General features: G+C 50.8%; 1 protein-coding gene across 2 annotated transcripts in view; it reads right to left on the bottom strand.

Annotated features, from left to right (window-relative positions):
- ATG2B (autophagy related 2B) overlaps positions 1-20,015 on the bottom strand; it is a 70,843-nt gene that overhangs the window by 30,083 nt on the left and 20,745 nt on the right. For both annotated transcript variants that reach the window (XM_061551226.1, XM_061551227.1), the window contains exons 10-23: positions 18,136-18,205; positions 17,154-17,460; positions 15,392-15,560; positions 14,899-15,003; positions 12,902-13,090; positions 11,486-11,777; positions 10,323-10,431; positions 7,309-7,474; positions 6,404-6,546; positions 5,470-5,648; positions 4,605-4,855; positions 2,796-2,946; positions 1,305-1,513; positions 426-506 (exon numbers count right to left, since the gene is read on the bottom strand). In XM_061551226.1, the coding sequence (XP_061407210.1) occupies positions 426-506; positions 1,305-1,513; positions 2,796-2,946; positions 4,605-4,855; positions 5,470-5,648; positions 6,404-6,546; positions 7,309-7,474; positions 10,323-10,431; positions 11,486-11,777; positions 12,902-13,090; positions 14,899-15,003; positions 15,392-15,560; positions 17,154-17,460; positions 18,136-18,205 (2,421 nt within the window). The remainder of the gene's footprint in view (positions 1-425; positions 507-1,304; positions 1,514-2,795; positions 2,947-4,604; positions 4,856-5,469; positions 5,649-6,403; positions 6,547-7,308; positions 7,475-10,322; positions 10,432-11,485; positions 11,778-12,901; positions 13,091-14,898; positions 15,004-15,391; positions 15,561-17,153; positions 17,461-18,135; positions 18,206-20,015) is intronic.

Here is a 20,015-nt window from a genome sequence, read left to right as displayed (position 1 = left end):
CCACGGTTATTTCAGGTGGTTATCACGGGTGTAATAATAATCGGGGTGTAATAACCACGATAATACGATGTGCCGTCTGCTTCACAGTGGGCGTTAAAGATCCCCTGATGCATTCACAAGAGGAAGGGATTCTGAACCAGCACTAGGGACCAAATTTGTAAGTAAAGAATCGTCCGGAATTTACTCAATTGGGATTACACATAGCAGCGATCATCGTCCTACTGCCAGATTTTGCCCCGTTTGCAGGCCAGGTGCTGGGGGTAACCCTTTTAAACATTTGAGATGAGGTGTCAGATGTAATGCGCTCTAAGCCACCCTGGCACGTCGCAGGGTGCTTTATCAGAAACACAAATCAACATCAGTAAATCATTATCACCGTCTGCGTCCATCTCTGTGTCTGTGCCTCCGCGTGCAAGTGACTCCACCTGCTCGTGCCAGCTCTGCCCGGCGAGCGACGGACGGTAGCGCAGAGTGGCTCCACGCAGCCCCACGGCTACCAAGAACTCCTGCATACGCCGTCATCATCACCACCATTAACATCATCAACACCATCATCACGAACGTCATCATGACTACCATTAATATGATTCATCTCATCATTATCAAAATCATTACCTTCACCATCACAACCAGCAATCATCATGAGTGTGTCATGCCATTTGTATTAGGTGCTCACGAACCAAATGGTTCATGTGTGTATGTACGTATGTGCGTGTGTGCCAAATGTATGTGTGTGCTGCAAGTGTAAAAAATTATGAACAAAATAAGAATAGGCTTTACCCTTTGTGGCAATAAAACAGGTGTTAAGATGTTGAACACATGCAGACTTGATGCCTTGCGATAGGTATCTATTCGGTGTTTTAACATCCGGCCACAAGTGACAATTACCTGAACCAGACCTGGGCCTCTCCCTAGGTCGACTCAGCCTCAAGTGACTACCTGGTGTAGTGTGTAAACATCGCCACTGGCGTGGTGATGCCGGCCTTCATATGCACTTATGTGGAACTTCTTTCGCACCGTACGTAACCAACCGTGCTAATCGGAGGTGGAAAACAAACTAAACACAAAAAGCAGTTCTAAAAATATATTTTTTATCTAGATTATTTGAAAGTGCATAGCTCCTGTGGCTTCCTATTCTCGGTGGGAAGAGCATTCCAGAAGGCCGCAGAAGCGCATCTGAAAAGCCGCTGCTAACAGCACTTGCCCGAAAAGTCTGTTAAGGCGACACGGGGGATACCTGTGTTTGTTTGTGGCATCAGTGTGCTGCAGGTGTGTGCTCGCATGCGAGTGCACACGACTCACACCTTCAGCTTCTCCATATTGGGGTCAGCGCTGATCTTGATGGCCAGGGCCAGCATGTTCAGAGAGTCACCGCCAGTGCCCACCGGTCCTGTGGCGCGCCCCAACACCCCCTCCTCTGAGCGGTAGATGGTCTGCTCCATGCCTGGAGGTGGGGAGCGTGGGGCGGCTTCCATTCTGCCGCGAGGGGGGTTCTGGGTATTCTCTACGCTGGCTGGGAGGGGGGGTACGGGAAATATGGAAGTTATCGCAGCCAACACTGACTTCCTATTTTCTACCTGAAGACGCGTGACGCAGTTTCAAGTGAAAATTTGTACCCCATCTGTCAATTTGGTTGTGAGAAATATTCCTCAACTTACCAGTGAGCTGAAACAATGATAATGTGCTCGCTACATGCGGAGGATCTTACAACAAAACACGTGGCTAGATCACTATGTGGCCAAATCCTAAAAGGGCGCTGTCATATTTAATTATCTGTAATATTTTATCCGGACAATTTGGAAGCATAAATGTAGTTATTTAAATAAAATATATATTTATCTCCAATTATGGATGTTGGCTACAAGTCAGGGAATTCTAATTGCAGGTTCCAAATGCCCCTTTGCTGTAGAGGTGCCCCAAGCTCGAATATGAAGTAAAACTCAGTTAAGTATAGTGCCATTCACACAACTCACGGCGCCTTACTACACAATCCCAGTAAAAACCCTTAACATTAAAACGACAAGGAAACAACCCGACACAGACGGGTACACAAGAGAAAATAAACGTGTTTTCAGACGAGCCCTAAAAACCTCGACTGACGGAGCGTCCATAATGAACTGGGGCCAGACATTCCACAAACGAAGCACCTGACTACAGAACACCCTATCATCACCCACTGAACGCAGATTTGTCCTTGGTACACTCAGGTGCCCAGATTTGGTGAATCAAAGTTACCGGACAGGAGTATACGGTTTCAGCAGATCACCGAGATATAATGGAGCTGAACTCTTTCAAGACCTTGGAGGCCAGGACAACATCTTAAAATTAAATTTTGTATTTGACTGGAAGCCAAGGCAGGGAACGAGGAGTAGGTGTGATGTGCTCACATTTCCTCACTCCATACAAATCCCCGGACAGCAGAGTTTTGCACAAGCTGCAACCGATTTAAAACATTCCCAGTTGCACGACTAAACAGGGTATTACTATAATCAAGTCTCGATGAAATAAAAGCATGCACCAATCTCTCTCAGCATCTGGTATTGAGAGGAGGACAAGAATCATTCACACGTGTTCATGTGTCAACCCACGCACTCACTTCACAGCTGTCAAAGATTAATTTTACGGTCATCATTTTAACAACCGCAGAGGTCTGCAGGACAAAGTCGCCCCCCGACCGTGCTCCGACCTCGTGACCTTACGACCGTGAGTCTAGCGCTGCTCCCGACGACCGGCACGAGCCCCGGGGGTGAGCGAGGGGAGCGGGTGGACGAGGCGAGAAGAGGGGGCGGAAGTACCACGGTGATGCAGGCCCACGCGGTTGGCCTGCATGCACACGTAGCGCAAGTCGGGCCGGCCGGCATGCTGCACCACGCTGAACACGCTGGTGCCCTCCACGTCCACGCTCACCTCGCCGTGCCGGCCACACGCCACACGGCCTTCCTCGTCCTGGGGGAAACGCAGCGCACAAACAATATACAACAACATTATATACGCACACTATATATACTATATATACACACAAAAACACTATATATTCTTTTGGTCTTTCGGTAAAGCCACGTAGATATAAAAATAATAACAATATCACGACGTTTCGATCGCAACACAAGCAATCATCATCAGGTGAAAAATATAGCGGGAGAGCTGCTGAGGCAGGAAAGAATGCCTCAGCAGCTCTCCCGCCCACTTCAAACATTGTCGTTTCATTGTACAAACAATTCGAATCATTTAAAACGTGATAACATGTACAATTTTAGTGTGAGTGGTTTATTCAGCAGTGCTTTAGTCAAAGGTAAGTGTTGCATAGTGGATAGTCCTACCATGAGTTATGACATGTCACACGTGTAAAATATTTTTGGAATAGCCCGCACCTCCATATACCACGCATGGTCTTGTTTTGTTTGTAAAAAGTGGTATACTCCGCGGGTTATATATAGGAAAATACGGTATACACACTATATATACACACGCACACTATACACACACTAAATACACATACGCACTAAAAAAGATCCCCCATATAGCCTATAACAGACTGTTGGGGCAAGTGCTGTTAGCAAGCACCTATGAAGGCCGGCAAGGCACACCAGGGGGTGGGTGGCCAGCACCACGCCCGGCCGCCTGTATCTCCCGAGTGGGGATGTTTCACACCGCACTAGGTACTCATTGAGGCTGAGACGACCAAGGGGAGGCCCAGGACTGGTTCAGATAACCATCACTGGTGTTGGCCGTGAGCGGGAATTGAACTCTGGTTACTGGGTTCGTAGCACAGCGCGATAACAGTGACACTACTGCTATATATACACACACACATAGAAGGCATCTGACTCATTAGCCTTGTCTGCATCCCTCCACTGATGGTCATGTTGACCACCGTGGTGCCCGCATCCCGTTGATGGGGAGGCGATCTCACAGCAGCCTGGCACTCACAGCTTCCCACACCTCGCCGCCATGCTCCCACGCCCCCTTCATTACTTTGTTCAGAAGAAGAGCAACTCCCTGTTGTTTAGCAGTTTTCCACCCCAAGTGGAGTAGAGTCCACCCTTCATGGTGATTGGAGTGAGAACCAGCCCACTGGACCTCCTGTATTCCACAGAGGTCAAGGTGGTACTGGTCCAGCTCCTGACAAAGGATTGGCAGCCTCTCCCCTGTTCAAACATTCCACATGGCAAGGTGCAGTGGTTTCCTAATGTTGCCTGCAGAACAAGCCGAGTTTGAGCTCTTCGTGTTTTTATCGCGATTTAGTTGAAGGTAGAGGAGTCACCTGCCCCTCTCACACCCGTTCAGAGTCGTCATTGGCCACTGTGGCTGCTGCAAGCATGCCATGAGGGTAACAGCCAATTAGTATCAGCTTCCCCCCCCCCCCCCCCAAGGGATTGCTCACAGCACGCCAGTGTTGTGAATTGGCAACCACCGAGAAGGTGGGAGGTTGTTTTTGCCAGCCACACAGGTGCACACAAGACACAAAAAATAAGCACACACACAAAGATTAACATGCTTATCCAGACTCTAACACGCACACATTCTCATTCGAACACAAAGACACGCGCACACCCTCGCACGCAGACACACGAACCTATCTACATACACACACGCACGCTCGCCTTGGTGGCGGTGTGCGCCGTGACGCGCCCGCGGCCGATGTTGACGAGCATGGAGAATAAACTCTGCTTGCGACGACCACCGCAACCGCCTCCTCCACCTCCTCCTGGTCCCACTGCTCCGCCGGCGTCCGCGAGGCCCAGGCCACCCATGCCGCCCGCTCTCCTCCGTCGCGGGTGACGCCACATGGCATCGCCCCCCCCCATAAACCCCCCCAGGTCATCGTCGTCCTCGGAGCCCGACTCCGAGTCACCTGTGTGAGGAACGCGGCAGGCACGTGAGGGGACTCTGCCAGGTCAGAAGCTCTCCAGTACATGCGCGACGCTAATTAGTTCGTGTAAGAGGGTAGGTTGGAGGCGAAGGCTGAGATGCGACGGATAGGAGAAAGAACGGAGGATGATGGTGTCAGCGATGGAAGTGTGGGGTTGAGGACGATGCAAATCAGGCAGTGGTGTTAAAAATAAAGTGACGACGGCGCACCCTTGGACTTCCCTCACTATGTTACCTTTCCCCGTTCCCCTTCTCCCTCCCCTTGTAAATAATCCTCATGTCCCTGCGCGTGGTCCCCTACTTGGCTGGGGCAGCGAGTCCAATTACCTAAGCACGGTCCCGCCGCACTCGAATTCGAAGTTGCCTTTCACGGAGTTTCTGTTCTCCGTCCAATGGCGATCAGCGTATAGTTATTACCACTGTCGCCAATAAAACCATTTAAAGAAGTAAATAAAGCGACTGCGTATTTGCGAGACGATGTAAAAGGGGGAGAGACGTAAGTTGGGCTACTGCCACACGAGTGTTTAGATCTGGGCTAGGGGCAGTGCCACAGTGTTAACGTGACCCTAGCGCTGGGGCCGTGGACAGGGCGGGTACCGTCGTGCATGCCCGACTTGCAGAGCAGGAACGCGTCGTGATTGAAGGAGGAGCTGATGAGCTGGCTCGCCACTGACAGGCCTGGCGGGCCACCCCCGCCGGGGCCCAGCACCGCGCTCTCCACAGTCTCCAACGGCAGCGGCGCCGCCGGCTCCCACAGCAGCAGGTTGTTGTTGATGCTGGCGACAGACACAACAACAAAAACGACGACGATGACAACCGCCGTCATTCGCAATTAAGTGGCGGTGACATCACCGCGGCGCTTGTGCCGGGCTATGTGCACTTTGAGGCCACATGAAGTGTTGCAGGAGGTCACGGGACAAATACAAGTTGCTATGGGTTGACTGAGATGAATAGTAGATACACCACCTGTGCCCCCTACTGTACCAACATGCTGTGTTTTAACCGCCTGGCACTCCTCTCATTGTTGGGAGGGTGGCTCCTCTGCCCCCTCAGTTGTTGTTGGAGGGCGACTGCCTCCAACTGCCCAGTAGCGTCCTTCACAAACCTCCTCCACAGAGGCTGATCTTGACATCACTGGTACCAGTCAATGACAAGTCCACTCAGCTCCACGTCCTCCATATCCTTCATATCAGTCCATCTCTTCTCTAGCCCGTGCCACGCCCGTTTAGCCTCCTCTATCTGGCCAAACAAAAGCTGTTAGGGCATGCGATGGCTGGGCATACGGGCTACATGATCCAGCCAACGTAGCCTTGCCTACTGCCCTGTGCCCATGACCGACACCCGGGCACATGTGTACATGTGCACAGGGAGACACAGGCACACGGACATGTGGCCACATGGCACAGGGACACATAGACACACGGGCACCCCGACACACGACACGCGGGCACATGTGCACATCTACGATAGGGGGAGTGTCTGTCTTGTTGCGTTGTATCCTCCGCTGAGCCACGCGCTGTGTCGTCTCTACCGGTTGTAGAGGCGCTCGTAGAATGCTTTGCTGGGCAGCATCACGTTGAGGTTGGGCAGTGTGAGCTCCAGCACGAAGTGAGAGTCACCCATCGCCTTCTCCTGGAACTCCAGCATTTCCGCAGCATCCCCCGGCATCACCATCTGCGCATGCAGGACACGCAGGCACAGGCTTTACTAAACTAAACTATTTTTTATTTTACCAGGTAAGGCCCACCGAGCTATAGAGCTCTTTTTCAGAAGCGACCTGGCCACAAATGATTGCTCAACAAAGTGGCTTATAATGTGGAAACGTAAGGCAGCCAAATACTCTAAATGCTTGTTTATAAATGTGGAGGGAAAAACCTGGAGGACCTAGAAAAAAATCCACACGACCATGAGGAGACCATGCAAACTCCAAATATACAGGCGTCAGGGTCAAGATCGAACCCACAATCTTCTGTATACCACGGCCAACACCAGTGACGATTATCTCAACCGGTCCTGGGCCTCCCCTAAGTCGACTCAGCCTGATATGAGTACTTGGTGCTCATATCTTTGTCTTCGTGTGTGTGTGAGTGTGTGGGGAGCGGTAGTGTAGCGGTTAGCGCGCTGCACTATGAACTCTGGAACCCGGGTTCCATTCCCGCTCACGGCCAACACCAGTGACGATTATCTGAACCGGTCCTGGGTCTCCCCTAAGTCGATTCAGCCTGAGTACCTGGTGCAGTGTATAAACATCGCCACTGGGGAGACAAAGGCGGTCGGGCGTGGTGCTGGCCACCCACCCCCTCGTGTACCGTTAACAGCACTTGACCCTACAGTCTGTTAAGGCTATACGGGGGATCTTAGTCTTTGGCCAGCACCGGTGGCGGCCACCCCCCGCGCGTCTCCCAGGCGCTGGCGACGGCACACCACAGGGCGCACCTCCTCGTTCTCGAACATGACGCGGCGCGAGGAGAACGGTGACGGCTCAGCGGAGCCGTTGAGGGTGCAGGCGTCGTCCAGGGAACCCTGCGGGGGCTCGTCGGCCATATCCAGAGCCGGCTCCAGCACGGAGCGCTCCGCCTGCGAGTTCACGCTCAGCACCACCCTGCGCGCAGGGGGGGGGGGGGGGGAGACACACACCAAAGGAAAAGATCCCCACAAGTAGTCTTAACAGACTGTTGGAGGCAAGTGCTGTTAGTAGCGAGTAGCACTGATGAAGGCCGGCACTGTAGCGTATGATAAACAGACACCCCTAACCCTACGAGCTGCCTGATGCTCTGCTCGTTGTGAGTTCCGCTCCTCCGCCCTACTCCTCCTCCGCTGGTGGTGGAGGAGGGCGGCTGCCTGTAAACTGCGCAGTAGCATCCTTGCACACACACTCACACACATACAAAGATCCCCCGTATAGCCTTGACAGACTGTTGTGGCAAGTGCTGTAGCAAGTAGCACCCTACGAAGGCTGGAACGACACACGAGGGGGTGGGTGGCCATCACCATGTTCAACCGCCTTTGTCTCCCTCGTGGCAATGTTTATACATCACACCAGGTACTAATTTGAGGCTAAGTTCACCTAGGGAGGCCTAGGACCAGTTCAAATAATAGTGAGCAGGAATCGAACTCAGCTCTCTGGGTTCATTGCAAAGCGCACTAACCATCACACTACTGCTCCCCCTGGTCACCCATCTCGAGCTCGCCGCTTGATACAACAGAGGTTTGCACTTTTAATCCGGCAGCCTGCCCAGGCTATTAATGCAGTGTGTATTAAACATAAATACACTACTCACTCTGCTTTATGGTCGACGTCAAAGGTCCCGTGACTTCATTTGAAATGAGATGATCGTGTGCCAGTGTCATGGTCCAAATTTACCAAAAAAAGATATGACCTGTAAATCACCCAACTGAAATCTGTTCTGCACCAAATATTTTGTGCATGTGATGCATTCTACCAGCCTTGCATTCTTCATTCTGGTTGCACGACCTTGTCATTCACAACCTGACCGTGTACCGTTGTTTTTGTTTTATAATTCTCACCAGGTTTCTGTAACCAGGTCCCCATCGAAAATGAGAATATATTGTCCAATGGGATTTACCTGTGCCAAAAAACCAAAAGCAGAAATGATCTCCCCCTATTGGTGGACTAGTATCCTCTTGCAGGCCACGTGCTCAGTCACTTGGTGCTGTACAGGGACAGCTGCCACTGGTGGTGCACTTTAAAGCATGTTGGAGATGAGATGTATGTGGCTTATCGCGGGTGACACGCCCTGAGGTGCAGGAAGGCAGCCCACAACGTGGTTCTCATTGTTACATTCACATCTTATTTGTACACGCAATCATTTACTGTTGTACTTGTCATGGATTCATACTCTTTGGTTCTTTCGGTAAAGTCACGTAGGTATAAAATAAAATAAATCTCGACGTTTCGATCGCAACACAAGCGGTCGTCCTCAGGCGGAATTTTTTTAATCCAGCAGTGAGGAACTGCTGAACCAGCGAGGGAGCAGTTACAACAAGGTTATACTGACGTGCTTGCGTCCGTGAATGGAATTCATTTCCAGCTCAGACCCCGCTTGCTTGCCCATCGCCACATATATAACCTTGTTGTTGTAACTGCTCTCTCGCTGGTTCAGCAGTTCCCCACTGCTGGATTTAAAAAGAATTCCGCCTGAGGACGACCACTTGTGTTGCGATCGAAACGTCGTGATTTATTTTCTTTCATACCTACGTGACTTTACCGAAAGAACCAAAGAGTATGAATTCCTGCAGTCACGAAAGCTTCAAATCAAGATTGTCATGGATTCTATGGCAGTGCAGTTGCCCCAATCCTGCAACTGGAACAATACTCCCTTAAAAATCTACCGAGTCAACTCACGAGAAGGATGGTTACTCCATCGCACGCTTTCAGATGCGCTTCTGCGGCCATCTGGAACGCTCTTCCTTCCAATATTAGCAAGTCACTAGAGCTATGCACTTTCAAATCATCTAGATAGAAAACACATTTCTTTAGAACAGTTTTTTGTTGAAGTCTGCAGGCCTTCCACCACACTTCCGATGAGCATGGTTAGCGACGTACTGTGGGAAAGAAGTTCCACATACATACAAGGCAAACTTTCCACCACTAGGTCAACGCCTCTATAACAGAGATAAGTGCTGCCCCATTGTTCGTTTGAACAGGGAGAGGACTTTGGGGACAGATTCACGTGTCAACTAATGATATTTTTTGTATCCAATTTGTTCGCAAAGATGTGCCAATATCTCCAACTAATGTCTTTGAGCCATATCGGACTGAAGTGTTTGCTGGAAGGACAGAAATAAAATTAGACAAGAATTACATTTGAACGTATTGGCGGCACACCGGTGGTGTGTGGAAAAACAAAAAGCAGCAAATTTTTGCGCAATAATGATTTATTTTCCCACAATTTGCAACACCGGTCAGAAAATATTGCGGGGTGATGGTAGTGCGAATTAAAATCACTTCTCGTGATGTCGAAACAGTCGGAAGATGAACGTTACGTGAGCGGCTGAACACGAAGCTTCACAGTCTGTTGCCGTCTAGCAGCACCCAGCCTCGTGATGATTGGCTGCTCCGTGTTCTAACGGCAGATTTGACTCCTCGTGCCCTGGACTTGGTCAGACGGTTCCTCGATTAATTTCCGCATTAATTTCTTTGTGGACGGTGGCGTCAAAAGATTACGACTCGTGGTGTCATCATATGTTCAAATGGGAAAGCAGCTGCTTAATCTGAGACAAGATATGAAAGAGAGTCCTGCAGCTCACTCAAGGGCAACAGCGGCATCGTCACTGTTTTATGAGGACCTGTGTGTTGTTAGGCTGCACCGGTGTACCGCCAATACGTCAATTTACTGCTGTGCTAATCTCATGGTGTAATTTGACCTCTTTTTGCACTCCCGACCCCAAAACCCCATGACCCGTGACCCCATGAACCCGAGCTGTACCGTGGCCAGTCAAAGCGCGCATGCTCCGAGCTTGAGTTGAGCTCGGCCTCTGGAGGGGACACGCGTAGGAACGGGACCGGCGGGCGCATTCCACCCTCCTCAAACAAGCCTGCACACAACGGACAAACCGCATGAACGCCATCAGTAAACCCTTGCAGTTGAACGGTGCAAGATTGATTCCATGCATCAATGTTATTGTCTCTATGGCACCATGTGAAAGCATTTTTTTGTTTTCCACAGAGTGAATTTAAAGTTGTAGTCACATGACACTCTGCTCATTGTTGTGAGCACTGCTCCTCAAAGGTGTTGCTGGAGGGTGGCTGCAGCCGATAGCTCAGTAGCATCTTTCACCAGCCTCCTGCAGAGGCAAATGAAGACCCTAAAATTGCCAGTCAACGGCAACTGCATCCAACTGCCCAGTAGCGTCTATCACGAGCCTCCACCACAGATACCCATCTTGACACCGCTGATACCAGTCGTTGGCTAACCAATCAGCTCCATATTCTCCTGAACCACAGCAGCCCATCTTCTCCCTAGCCAATGCAGTGCCCAGTTTAGTCCATTCAACCCAACTGAACGGTAGCTGGTCGGGCATGCAGTGGCTGAAAATAAGAAACATGACCCAGCTAACGCATGCACACCTGCTGGAGAAGCTCATTGGGATTGTGTCCAGATTTTTCAAGGATCTGCGAGCTCCTCACTCAATCTGGGGAGAACAGGTTTCTGGCAAGATCAGGAGTGGAAACCAACGCAGCTGGAGCATCTGCAAGTCACAGGACTGAACGTCACCCGTTTCAGAATCAGAATATTTATTTATCAGAATATTCATTTCGACTGGTGTAATCCGATGAGCTATGGAGCTCTTTTCACAGATTTCCCCTTGGTATTGGTAGGAGAGGAAAGATTCCAATCCTAGCTAATCCATTAGCCGCAAACAGGAATCAAACTGGGGTTGCCCGGTTTGTTGCACAGTGTGCTAACCCACTACACTACTTCCATAATAGAGGTTTTTGGGTTAGATCGCGTAAATATATAAATGTGTCGTTAAAACCCGCCACCACCCGACACAGCCAACTAGTAAGGGGTTGTCACGTAACAACCCCTTAATAGTTGGCTGTGTCGGGTGGTGGCGGGTTATAACAATACATTCGTGCGAGCGTCACCGTGCAGCTCGCGGAACTGCAGGTGGTAGTGCCGCCGGTCGGCAGAGCCGACCGCCACGGCCGCTCCGCCGCCCAGCTCTGCTTGCAGGTCCAGCTCGGTGAGGTCGATGCGCAGCACCTCGGGCCGCAGCGACTTGCGGAACCACGGCCCCCGCTCCTGCAGCGGCCGCAGGTCCGGGATGGGGAAGCGCACGGCGAGACGGAGAGACGGGGCGCGAGCCACCAGCGTCGTGCGCCGCTCGGCGGCCGCGGAGGCCTCGTCGTCCATCAGCACCTGCGTGAAGGCGCGCGTCTGCGCGGGAGGCGAGACGGGAACGGGACAGGGCGGGCAGGCAGCGTTCAGAGTTGAAGCGGCACTCCTCATGATGTCCGGAGCCCATGAGGGCCACGGGCCCACGATTGGGAGCCCTTGCTCTGAACGCATTGGACAGATGACAGTGGCGTGCTGAGCACAGCTGTCTACGGGACCTCGCTATGCTGGTGATTGGGTTGTAGGATGTGTGTGTGTGGGACATGAGTTGTAGGATGTGTGTGTGTGGAACATGAGTTGTAGGATGTGTGTGTGTATGGGACATGAGTTGTAGGATGTGTGTGGGACATGAGTTGTAGGATGTGTGTGTGTGTGGGACATGAGTTGTAGACGTGTGTGTGTGTGGGACATGAGTTGTAGGATGTGTGTGGGACATGAGTTGTAGGATGTGTGTGTGTGTGGGACATGAGTTGTAGACGTGTGTGTGTGTGGGACATGAGTTGTAGGATGTGTGTGGGACATGAGTTGTAGGATGTGTGTGTGTGTGTGGGACATGAGTTGTAGGATGTGTGTGTGGGAGATGAGTTGTAGGATGTGTGTGGGACATGAGTTGTAGGATGTGTGTGGGACATGAGTTGTAGGATGTGTGTGTGTGTGGGGGATGAGTTGTAGGATGTGTGTGTGTGGGGGATGAGTTGTAGGATGTGTGTGTGTGGGGGATGAGTTGTAGGATGTGTGTGTGTGTGGGACATGAGTTGTAGGATGTGTGTGTGTGTAGGACATGAGTTGTAGAACGCGTGTGTGTGTGTGGGACATGAGTCGTAGGATGTGTGTGGGACATGAGTTGTAGGATGTGTGTGTGTGTGGGACAGGAGTTGTAAGATGTGTGTGTGGGGGATGAGTTGTAGGATGTGTGTGTGTGTGGGGCATGAGTTGTACGATGTGTGTGTGTGTGGGACAGGAGTTGTAGGATGTGTGTGTGTGTGGGGGATGAGTTGTAGGATGTGTGTGTGAGTTGTAGGATGTGTGTGTGTGTATGGGGGATGAGTTGTAGGATGTGTGTGTGTGTGGGGCATGAGTTGTACGATGTGTGTGTGGGACAGGAGTTGTAGGATGTGTGTGTGGGACATGAGTTGTAGAACATGTGTGTGTGTGTGGGCTCTCACCATGCTGGTCAATGGGTTGTAGGACATGTACATGTGAGAGCTCATTGTCTCCCCGCTCTGTGTGGGCTGCGGGTGCAGCACGGAGCTCAATCGGTCGACGACACTGATGTCAAATTCACACTTCGCACGGCCCAGGTCGACTGTGAGGGTCGCCTTGGGAGCTGGGGTGGAGCCTCTGCCGCGTCCACCCTACACACACACACACAAGGACAAAGATCCCCCATATAGTCTTAAACAGACTGTTGGGGCAAATGCTGTTAGTGAGCACCCATAAAGACCGGCAAGGCACACGAGGGGGTGTGTAGCCACGCTCGGCCCCCTTTGTCTCCCCAGTTGCGATGTTTACACACCGCACCAGGTATTTGTTTGAGGCTTATTCGACGGAGAGGACGCCCAGAACCAGGTCAGATAATAGTCACTGGTGTTGGCCGTGAGCGGGACTCGAATTCGGGTCATCATGTTCGTAGCGCAGCACACTAACCACTATGCTACTGCTCCCCACACCCTCCACATATGCGCACACGCACAAGCGATTTCAAAATAGATTTGAGTTAAGGCAATATAATGATTTATCCATATTTGTGTTGTAAAGGCCATCCACCACCCGACACAGTCAAACCAATTAAATTGTCACGTGATTTAGCAGACACCAAATATGTGACTTTTCACTTGAAACCAACAACTCTAAGTCACCTAACCCAACTTATTATATATATGCAATAACATAACAGGAACAACCAATAAAATGTAATGTACATTTTAACCACTGTAACTTAATTTACTCTAATCTTATACAAATATATCTGGGCAATGATTAACATTATATGCAATATTAATTACACCTACGCATGAATCTACTAGCCTGTAGCAGGATAACATTATACGTGCATACACACATACATCGAGACAAGCCCACATATATTTATATTTTCAACTGACAACATGCAGAGTATTTGCTCGCTCTCGGAGAGAGAACGACTTGGAGGTGTGAAGAGGAACCACAAACAGACAGGAAGGCAGCGGCCATGCGTTGAGCCGGTGCCAACAATTGTGTTTACGTGGGAGGAATCCGGAGCACCCAGAGAAAACCCATGCATGCGAGGGGGGAACATTCTATTCCATACTGACGGAATGCTTGAGTCCACATTTTTTGCTGTATTGTATTCTCCTGGACAGTCAGGATATAGCGCCTGTGTGGGGGTGGTGTGTGTGTGGAGGTGTGCTGTGTGACGGGCAATAACCCCACCTCCTCAGTGGTTGCAAGTCGGTAACGCTGTGGTGGCTGTGAGCAATGCCATTGGGTGAAGGCTGATACTAATCAACTGTTACCCTCAAGGCGCGGACAGCTGTTAAAGTGGCCTATGGGGCCTCTGGACGGGAACGAGGGGCTGGTGACTCCCACACCATTAATTTAATTACTACAAAACCACGTGCAAAAGATCAAACTTCGCTTGTGCCGGAGGCCCCGGGGGAGGGGGGGGGGATAGGCGTCGATGACGTCTCAAGGCCAAACCCCATTTGGCAGAGCCAAAAGACTGAACCTCCACATCAACGGGAGGCGAGGAATGGTGATGGTGGTGGTGGCTTTAGCCCCCACTGGAGATGAATATCGGTGGAGGGATGTAGGTAAGGCTGATGAGTCAGATGACTTATATTACCTCCTGTCCCAAGTACTGACAAAAGTGGCCCATTGAAAGAGAGTCATCCTTTTGGATGACTAATGCCCGAGTGGGTCGGGCAACAGCAAGCTGGCACAGTAGGGAGTACAGGTGGTGCATCTGCCAGTCATCTCAGTCAGTCAACTCATGGCACCTGGGTCTGACCCGTGACCTCCTGCCAGAGAGCCTTCTACAAATCATGTGTCCTCAGAGTGCACCTATCCTGGCACATATGTCATGGTGATATCACCGCAATTTAGTGGCATATGGCAGTTTGTTGTTGTTGAGTATGTGGAGGAGTGGTATGTGTGTACCTCTCTGGAGGTGTGCTATGTGTACCTGCACGGACGTCTGCTGCAGGCTATTGTACAACACGCGCAGGCAAGGGGATGGTTCAGTCTCCCCTTGCTCTATTCCCTCGTCCCCATACTCAAACGCCAGCACCTGTGCACACGCATACACATGGGCAGAAGATACATAAAATCACTCTCACCCATGCTCCCAGTCACACATACTCCAGACACACTCACTCACACTCACCCATACCCTCAGTCACTCACACACTCACATATACTTACTCTGACCCATGCAACCAGTCACACACACTCAGACACTCACACTCACCAATACCACCAGTCACTCACACACTCACATATTTTCACTCTTGCTCCCAACACCAACAAAAACAGCCACCATTCGCCAATAAGTGGCAGTGACGTCACTACAGAGCTTCTGCCAGGCCAGGTGCAGCACTCCAAGCTCGCAGACCCACACAGATACGAGTGGGGGCATGTGCTCACATGTTCGCGTGCATGCATGCTCATGTGCGCACCTCGGTGTACTGCGGCTCGTTGATGTTCACCAGTAGGCTGGCCGGGTCCTGCGTCTCAAACAGACACTCCAGCACCTCGAGCGAGCCCACCGACACCTTGGCCTCCTGCTGCCGCCCCGCCACGCCCACGTGCTGCTTCACCGTCGTGCGCACCGAAGTGCCCACCAGCCTGGGAGCGGGGAGGGGTAGGGCACGGGGTTGGAACGACGCGCAGTGTTCACGTGCGGGCGTACCCGCGTGAGTGTTTGGCTAAATTCCAGTTCTAAGTAGGACGAAACCTGCGTTGGTTCTGACCGTCTTGTGACCGCACAGCAACGTTTAGGGGCTGTACACCCCCCTCCACTCTCTGCTATCACCAACACCGAAGCCACTGGCAAGAACGTGAAATTTAGGGTCAATGTCATCCAAAAGCTGGCAGGGAATTCCCAGGGCATGCTGCGCTGGGACCTTTTGGACACCAACGCAGGCTCAGGTCTGGAACAACGGCTCTCACGTCGGGCTCGTTGACGCAAATCAATGCTGGCTGCGCTGCCGCGTGTGGTGAGCAACTCCCTCAAATATACGCTGCAGTGACTCGCAAACATCCCGCTATCGAACATCAGACGCGATGCCACAACACTTAGCGAGTATGTTTGTATGTATGTTGAACTTGTTTCGCACCGTACATAGCCAAACATGCCAATCCCACCTGTGGGCCCCTCCTCGTACACCCCTCCACATGTGGGCACCCCCAAGACCCCCACCCCCTCCGCACCACTCACTCGTGATTCCCATAGGCACCCACACCCGCCCATCACACGCCCCCACCTGTGTGCCAGCCACTCGCACACCCCCTCCCCCCCTCTACATGCTAGGCGGTCCATGGCCTCTAGCCAGTCAGCCAGACATTTTTTTTTAATATAGTATGACAATTACAGTCTGTTCAATTTTCACATGCCACATGAAAGAGGATTGATTTCAATCGTGAGATCAGTCCATCCCTAATCAATAATGCCCCAGCACCACCACCACCACCACCGCCACCACCGTCATCAATAACAATGCCCATGGGCCACAGCAAGAAGTGGTAGAACCTGAGGTTACAAAAGTAAAAATAATTTAGATTTATAGGGTGCACATCGGCAATGGATCTCAGAGCTCAATGGATGTAAAGGTGGAAGAGAAAGAAGGAATGGGACGAGTTGTAAAACTAGAGATGAGGGCAGGGGATTCCAGAGTCTGGGTGCTGGGCAGACAAAAGTCCGATCACCCCAGGATGAAAGTCTGGAGCCTGGTAGGTTGCGTAGGGCAAAATCAGGAGATTTCAGAGCTCAGAGGATTGCGTTTTTTTAATCAACTCGTTGGTCTAGGGTGAAGCAAGCCCAAGAGAATCATCACACGAACTCCGGTCATCCTCAGAGCGGCTTTTGGCTGGCCATCAAACAAAGACGGTCACTGCATCGACTTTCAGATGCGCTTCTGCAGCCATCTAGAACGCTCTTCCTTCCAATATTAAGGGAGCCACTGGAGCTATGCACTTTTAAATCTAAATTGAAAACTAATTTCTTTAGAACTGCGTTTTGTGTTTAGTTTGTTGTTCTTCCCCCGCACCTTCGATGAGCATGGTTAGCGGCGTACGGTGCTAAAGAAGTTCAACATACATACATGCCCAGGTTTCAACTGCGAGCGAACGGAGAGACACAAGCATAGGTGTGGTATGCTTCCTTATAATGAGCACCATCATCGGCCATCTCCTATCATAAGGTCTCATAGCCGCCAGTACCTGAAGTGGTCATGTGGGCACGCCTTTGCAAACTTTTCTCTCAGCTGCGCAAAGTCTTTCCCGCCGAACTCCTCCATCTCCCGGAAGAACTGGCGCGACATGGCGGCGAGAGGGCCCTCGGGGGGTTGGAGGGCACCATCCCCCAACCCCTCTCCCCCCGCGCCCTGGTCCCCGCCCACGGAGCCGCCCGTGGTGCTGGGCAGTGGGTCGATGTGCAGCACCGTGGCCGAGGCGCTGCTCAGCTCCAGGTGAAGCACCAGCTCGGGCTTGAGGGACTGGTCGTCTGTCAGGGGCACGCTGCTGTGCGCTGGCAGAGGTGACAACAGGAAGAGACACACACGCGTGTGTGTGTGTGCCAACGCGCGACTGCGATACGCTGGGAAAGAGACGGACAGAGACGTATTACGCAGAAGCAGATACAGAATTACACGGAGATCGAATCACAGAGACGGGAAAAGTGTGTGTGTGCGGGTACTATGCTTTACTGTCGCCTCCCAGGAGGAGAGAGACACAAAAAGAGAAAGGCAGGCAAGAGAAAGACAGAAAAAACACAAAGACACTTAGAAAAGTAGACAAGAGACTGATGCAGCAGAGGAACAGAGACACTGGGACACAGACAGACAGAGGCACAGTGTTTGTGTGGTTATCATGGTGCGTTACAGCCCCCTGGTAGGGGACTCGGGGCTCATGCAAGGAGCTGAAGCAGCCTCCAGAGTTGGTGCTTTGATTTGCAGTCCCTCCATGGACGCTCTCTGACATTGGGGGGTAAGGTGGTAATTGTCACCCTGCCTAGTTCGTGTTGTGTCCCTGTGGTGCCATACACGTGTGTGAGCTACGTGTGTGAGCTGTGTGTGTGTGCTGTGTGTGCGTTGTGTGTGTGCTGTGTGTGCTTTGTGTGTGCATTGTGTGTGCGCTGTGTATGAGCTGTGTGTGAGCTGTGTGTGTGCTGTGTGTGCATGCGCTGTGTGTGTGTGTGCCGTACGTGTGCTGTGCCTCGTGTCTCCGTCGCGGACCCTCAGCGGCTGCTGCGCCACCCCCCACTGCCGGCCTCCCTGCGCACACAGAGCACAGAGAGCACAGAGTGCAAGCAGAGCACAGAGAGCACACAGACAACACGCAGAAAGCAGAGACAGCAGACAGACAGCACAGAGAGAGGACACAGAGAGAGGACACAGAGAGCATACAGAGAGATAGACACACAAAGCACACAGACAGCACAGAGGACACAGAGAGAGTACACAGAGAACATACAGAGAGATAGACACACAAAGCACACAGACAGCACAGAGCGCAGAGAGCACAGAGAGAGAACACGGAACACAGGGAGCGCAGAGAGAGCACAGAGACATCAAGCCTCATAGACCTACAGACTTAACAATGCAGGCAGTCCTCGGGTTACGGAAGGGTTAGGTTCCCGAGAACGATCCATAACATGAATTTTCCGTATGTGGGAAATTGAACAATTTTCCCCCAAAATAAACAATAAAATCCCATATCTAAAAATAGTTGTGTCTCCCCTACTACCCAATTACGAGTTCGTTTTCTCTCAGTTCTGTATCGCGCTGTCCTCAGTTTTATATCACTACCTGTACATCATCGTGTCGCTGTACGTATGCTCTGCACTTCCTACGATTCTTTCATTTCATCGAATATCTACCCTAACACTACCCATTATTAAACTAATGGAACACATACTGTATCCAACTGTTTATGAATACCACGAAACATTTGAATTGTTAACAGAAAGCAGTCACTTTCGAACGTTCGTTTATTGTGCATTATGCTAGGTCTAAACTTCTCCAATCGCTGTTGGCTGAGACCACAAGCAATCAAAGTGTAATTGTGTTAAATAAAGTACATACAATAAATAACTCATGAAATAAACTTAAAACAAAGAAAACGAGCAATAGAAAGTTGCAATTTTGCCGTGCTCATCTGTTTCACACTTAACTTCTAATTTAGCAATCTTTGGAAGAACGTAATCAACCAGGCTATGCGTTAACTGTGTGTTAACCGACTCTCTGTGTTGCATTGCATTACACTTCCCTAATTTTGCATTGTTTTCTTAAAATTCCTATTTCTCTCTCTAAATTTTGCGTGCTTGTTTGTTTATAAGTCCATTGTCTCTCCTCCGGCCGCTATGGGCAGGAATTCCACACAACTCTCTCATTGTTCTCTACCCCAATCCCCCCCTCTCTCTCTGCCCCAACCCCCCCTCCCTCTCCATTTAAGGTGACACAGAGGCGTTGTCTTTCTGTTTGTCTATGTGTGTGTCTCTCTCTGTGTCTCTGTGTGCGTCTCTCTCTGCTTGTGTGCCTGTCTATGTGTCTCCGTGTCTGTGTTTTGTCTCTTTCTCAAATTTAGCAATCTTTGGAAGAACGTAATCAACCAGGTAGGGTGTTGACTGTTGTTAGCCGACTTCTCTGTGTTGTATTGCATTATATTTAAAAGTTTACTATGTTTGTTTTCTCATTCATTTTTACCTAATGGTGGTTGCTTGTGCTGCAATCAAAACGTCGTATTCTATTATTATTTCATTTATTTTCTTTCTACGTGACTTTACCGAAAGAACCAAAGAGTAATTTCTGCAGTCACGAAAGCTTTGAATCTAGTTAGAAAGTTACAAGACGATGTGGCGGGTATACGCACGGTAACCATGTAACAGCGTGACTGACAGTGCAGAGCGGCTCCACACCACCGCCTTGGGGGAGATGCTGCGCCCGCCTTACGCCTCGCTCCGCGAAATTCACCCACAACCTCACCGCGCTGCACTACTTGCGCTGACGTAACTAACGCAAACATGTCCGCATATTGAATTGTTGTTTTACATTATTTAAGGGAGCATTTCCGAAAGGTCGGATT

The sequence above is a fragment of the Lethenteron reissneri genome, chromosome 14 (genome assembly GCF_015708825.2).
Source record: "Lethenteron reissneri isolate LAM-NWPU_2019-01 chromosome 14, ASM1570882v1, whole genome shotgun sequence".
NCBI lineage: Eukaryota > Metazoa > Chordata > Hyperoartia > Petromyzontiformes > Petromyzontidae > Lethenteron > Lethenteron reissneri.
This window is presented reverse-complemented; position numbering and strand designations above follow the sequence as displayed.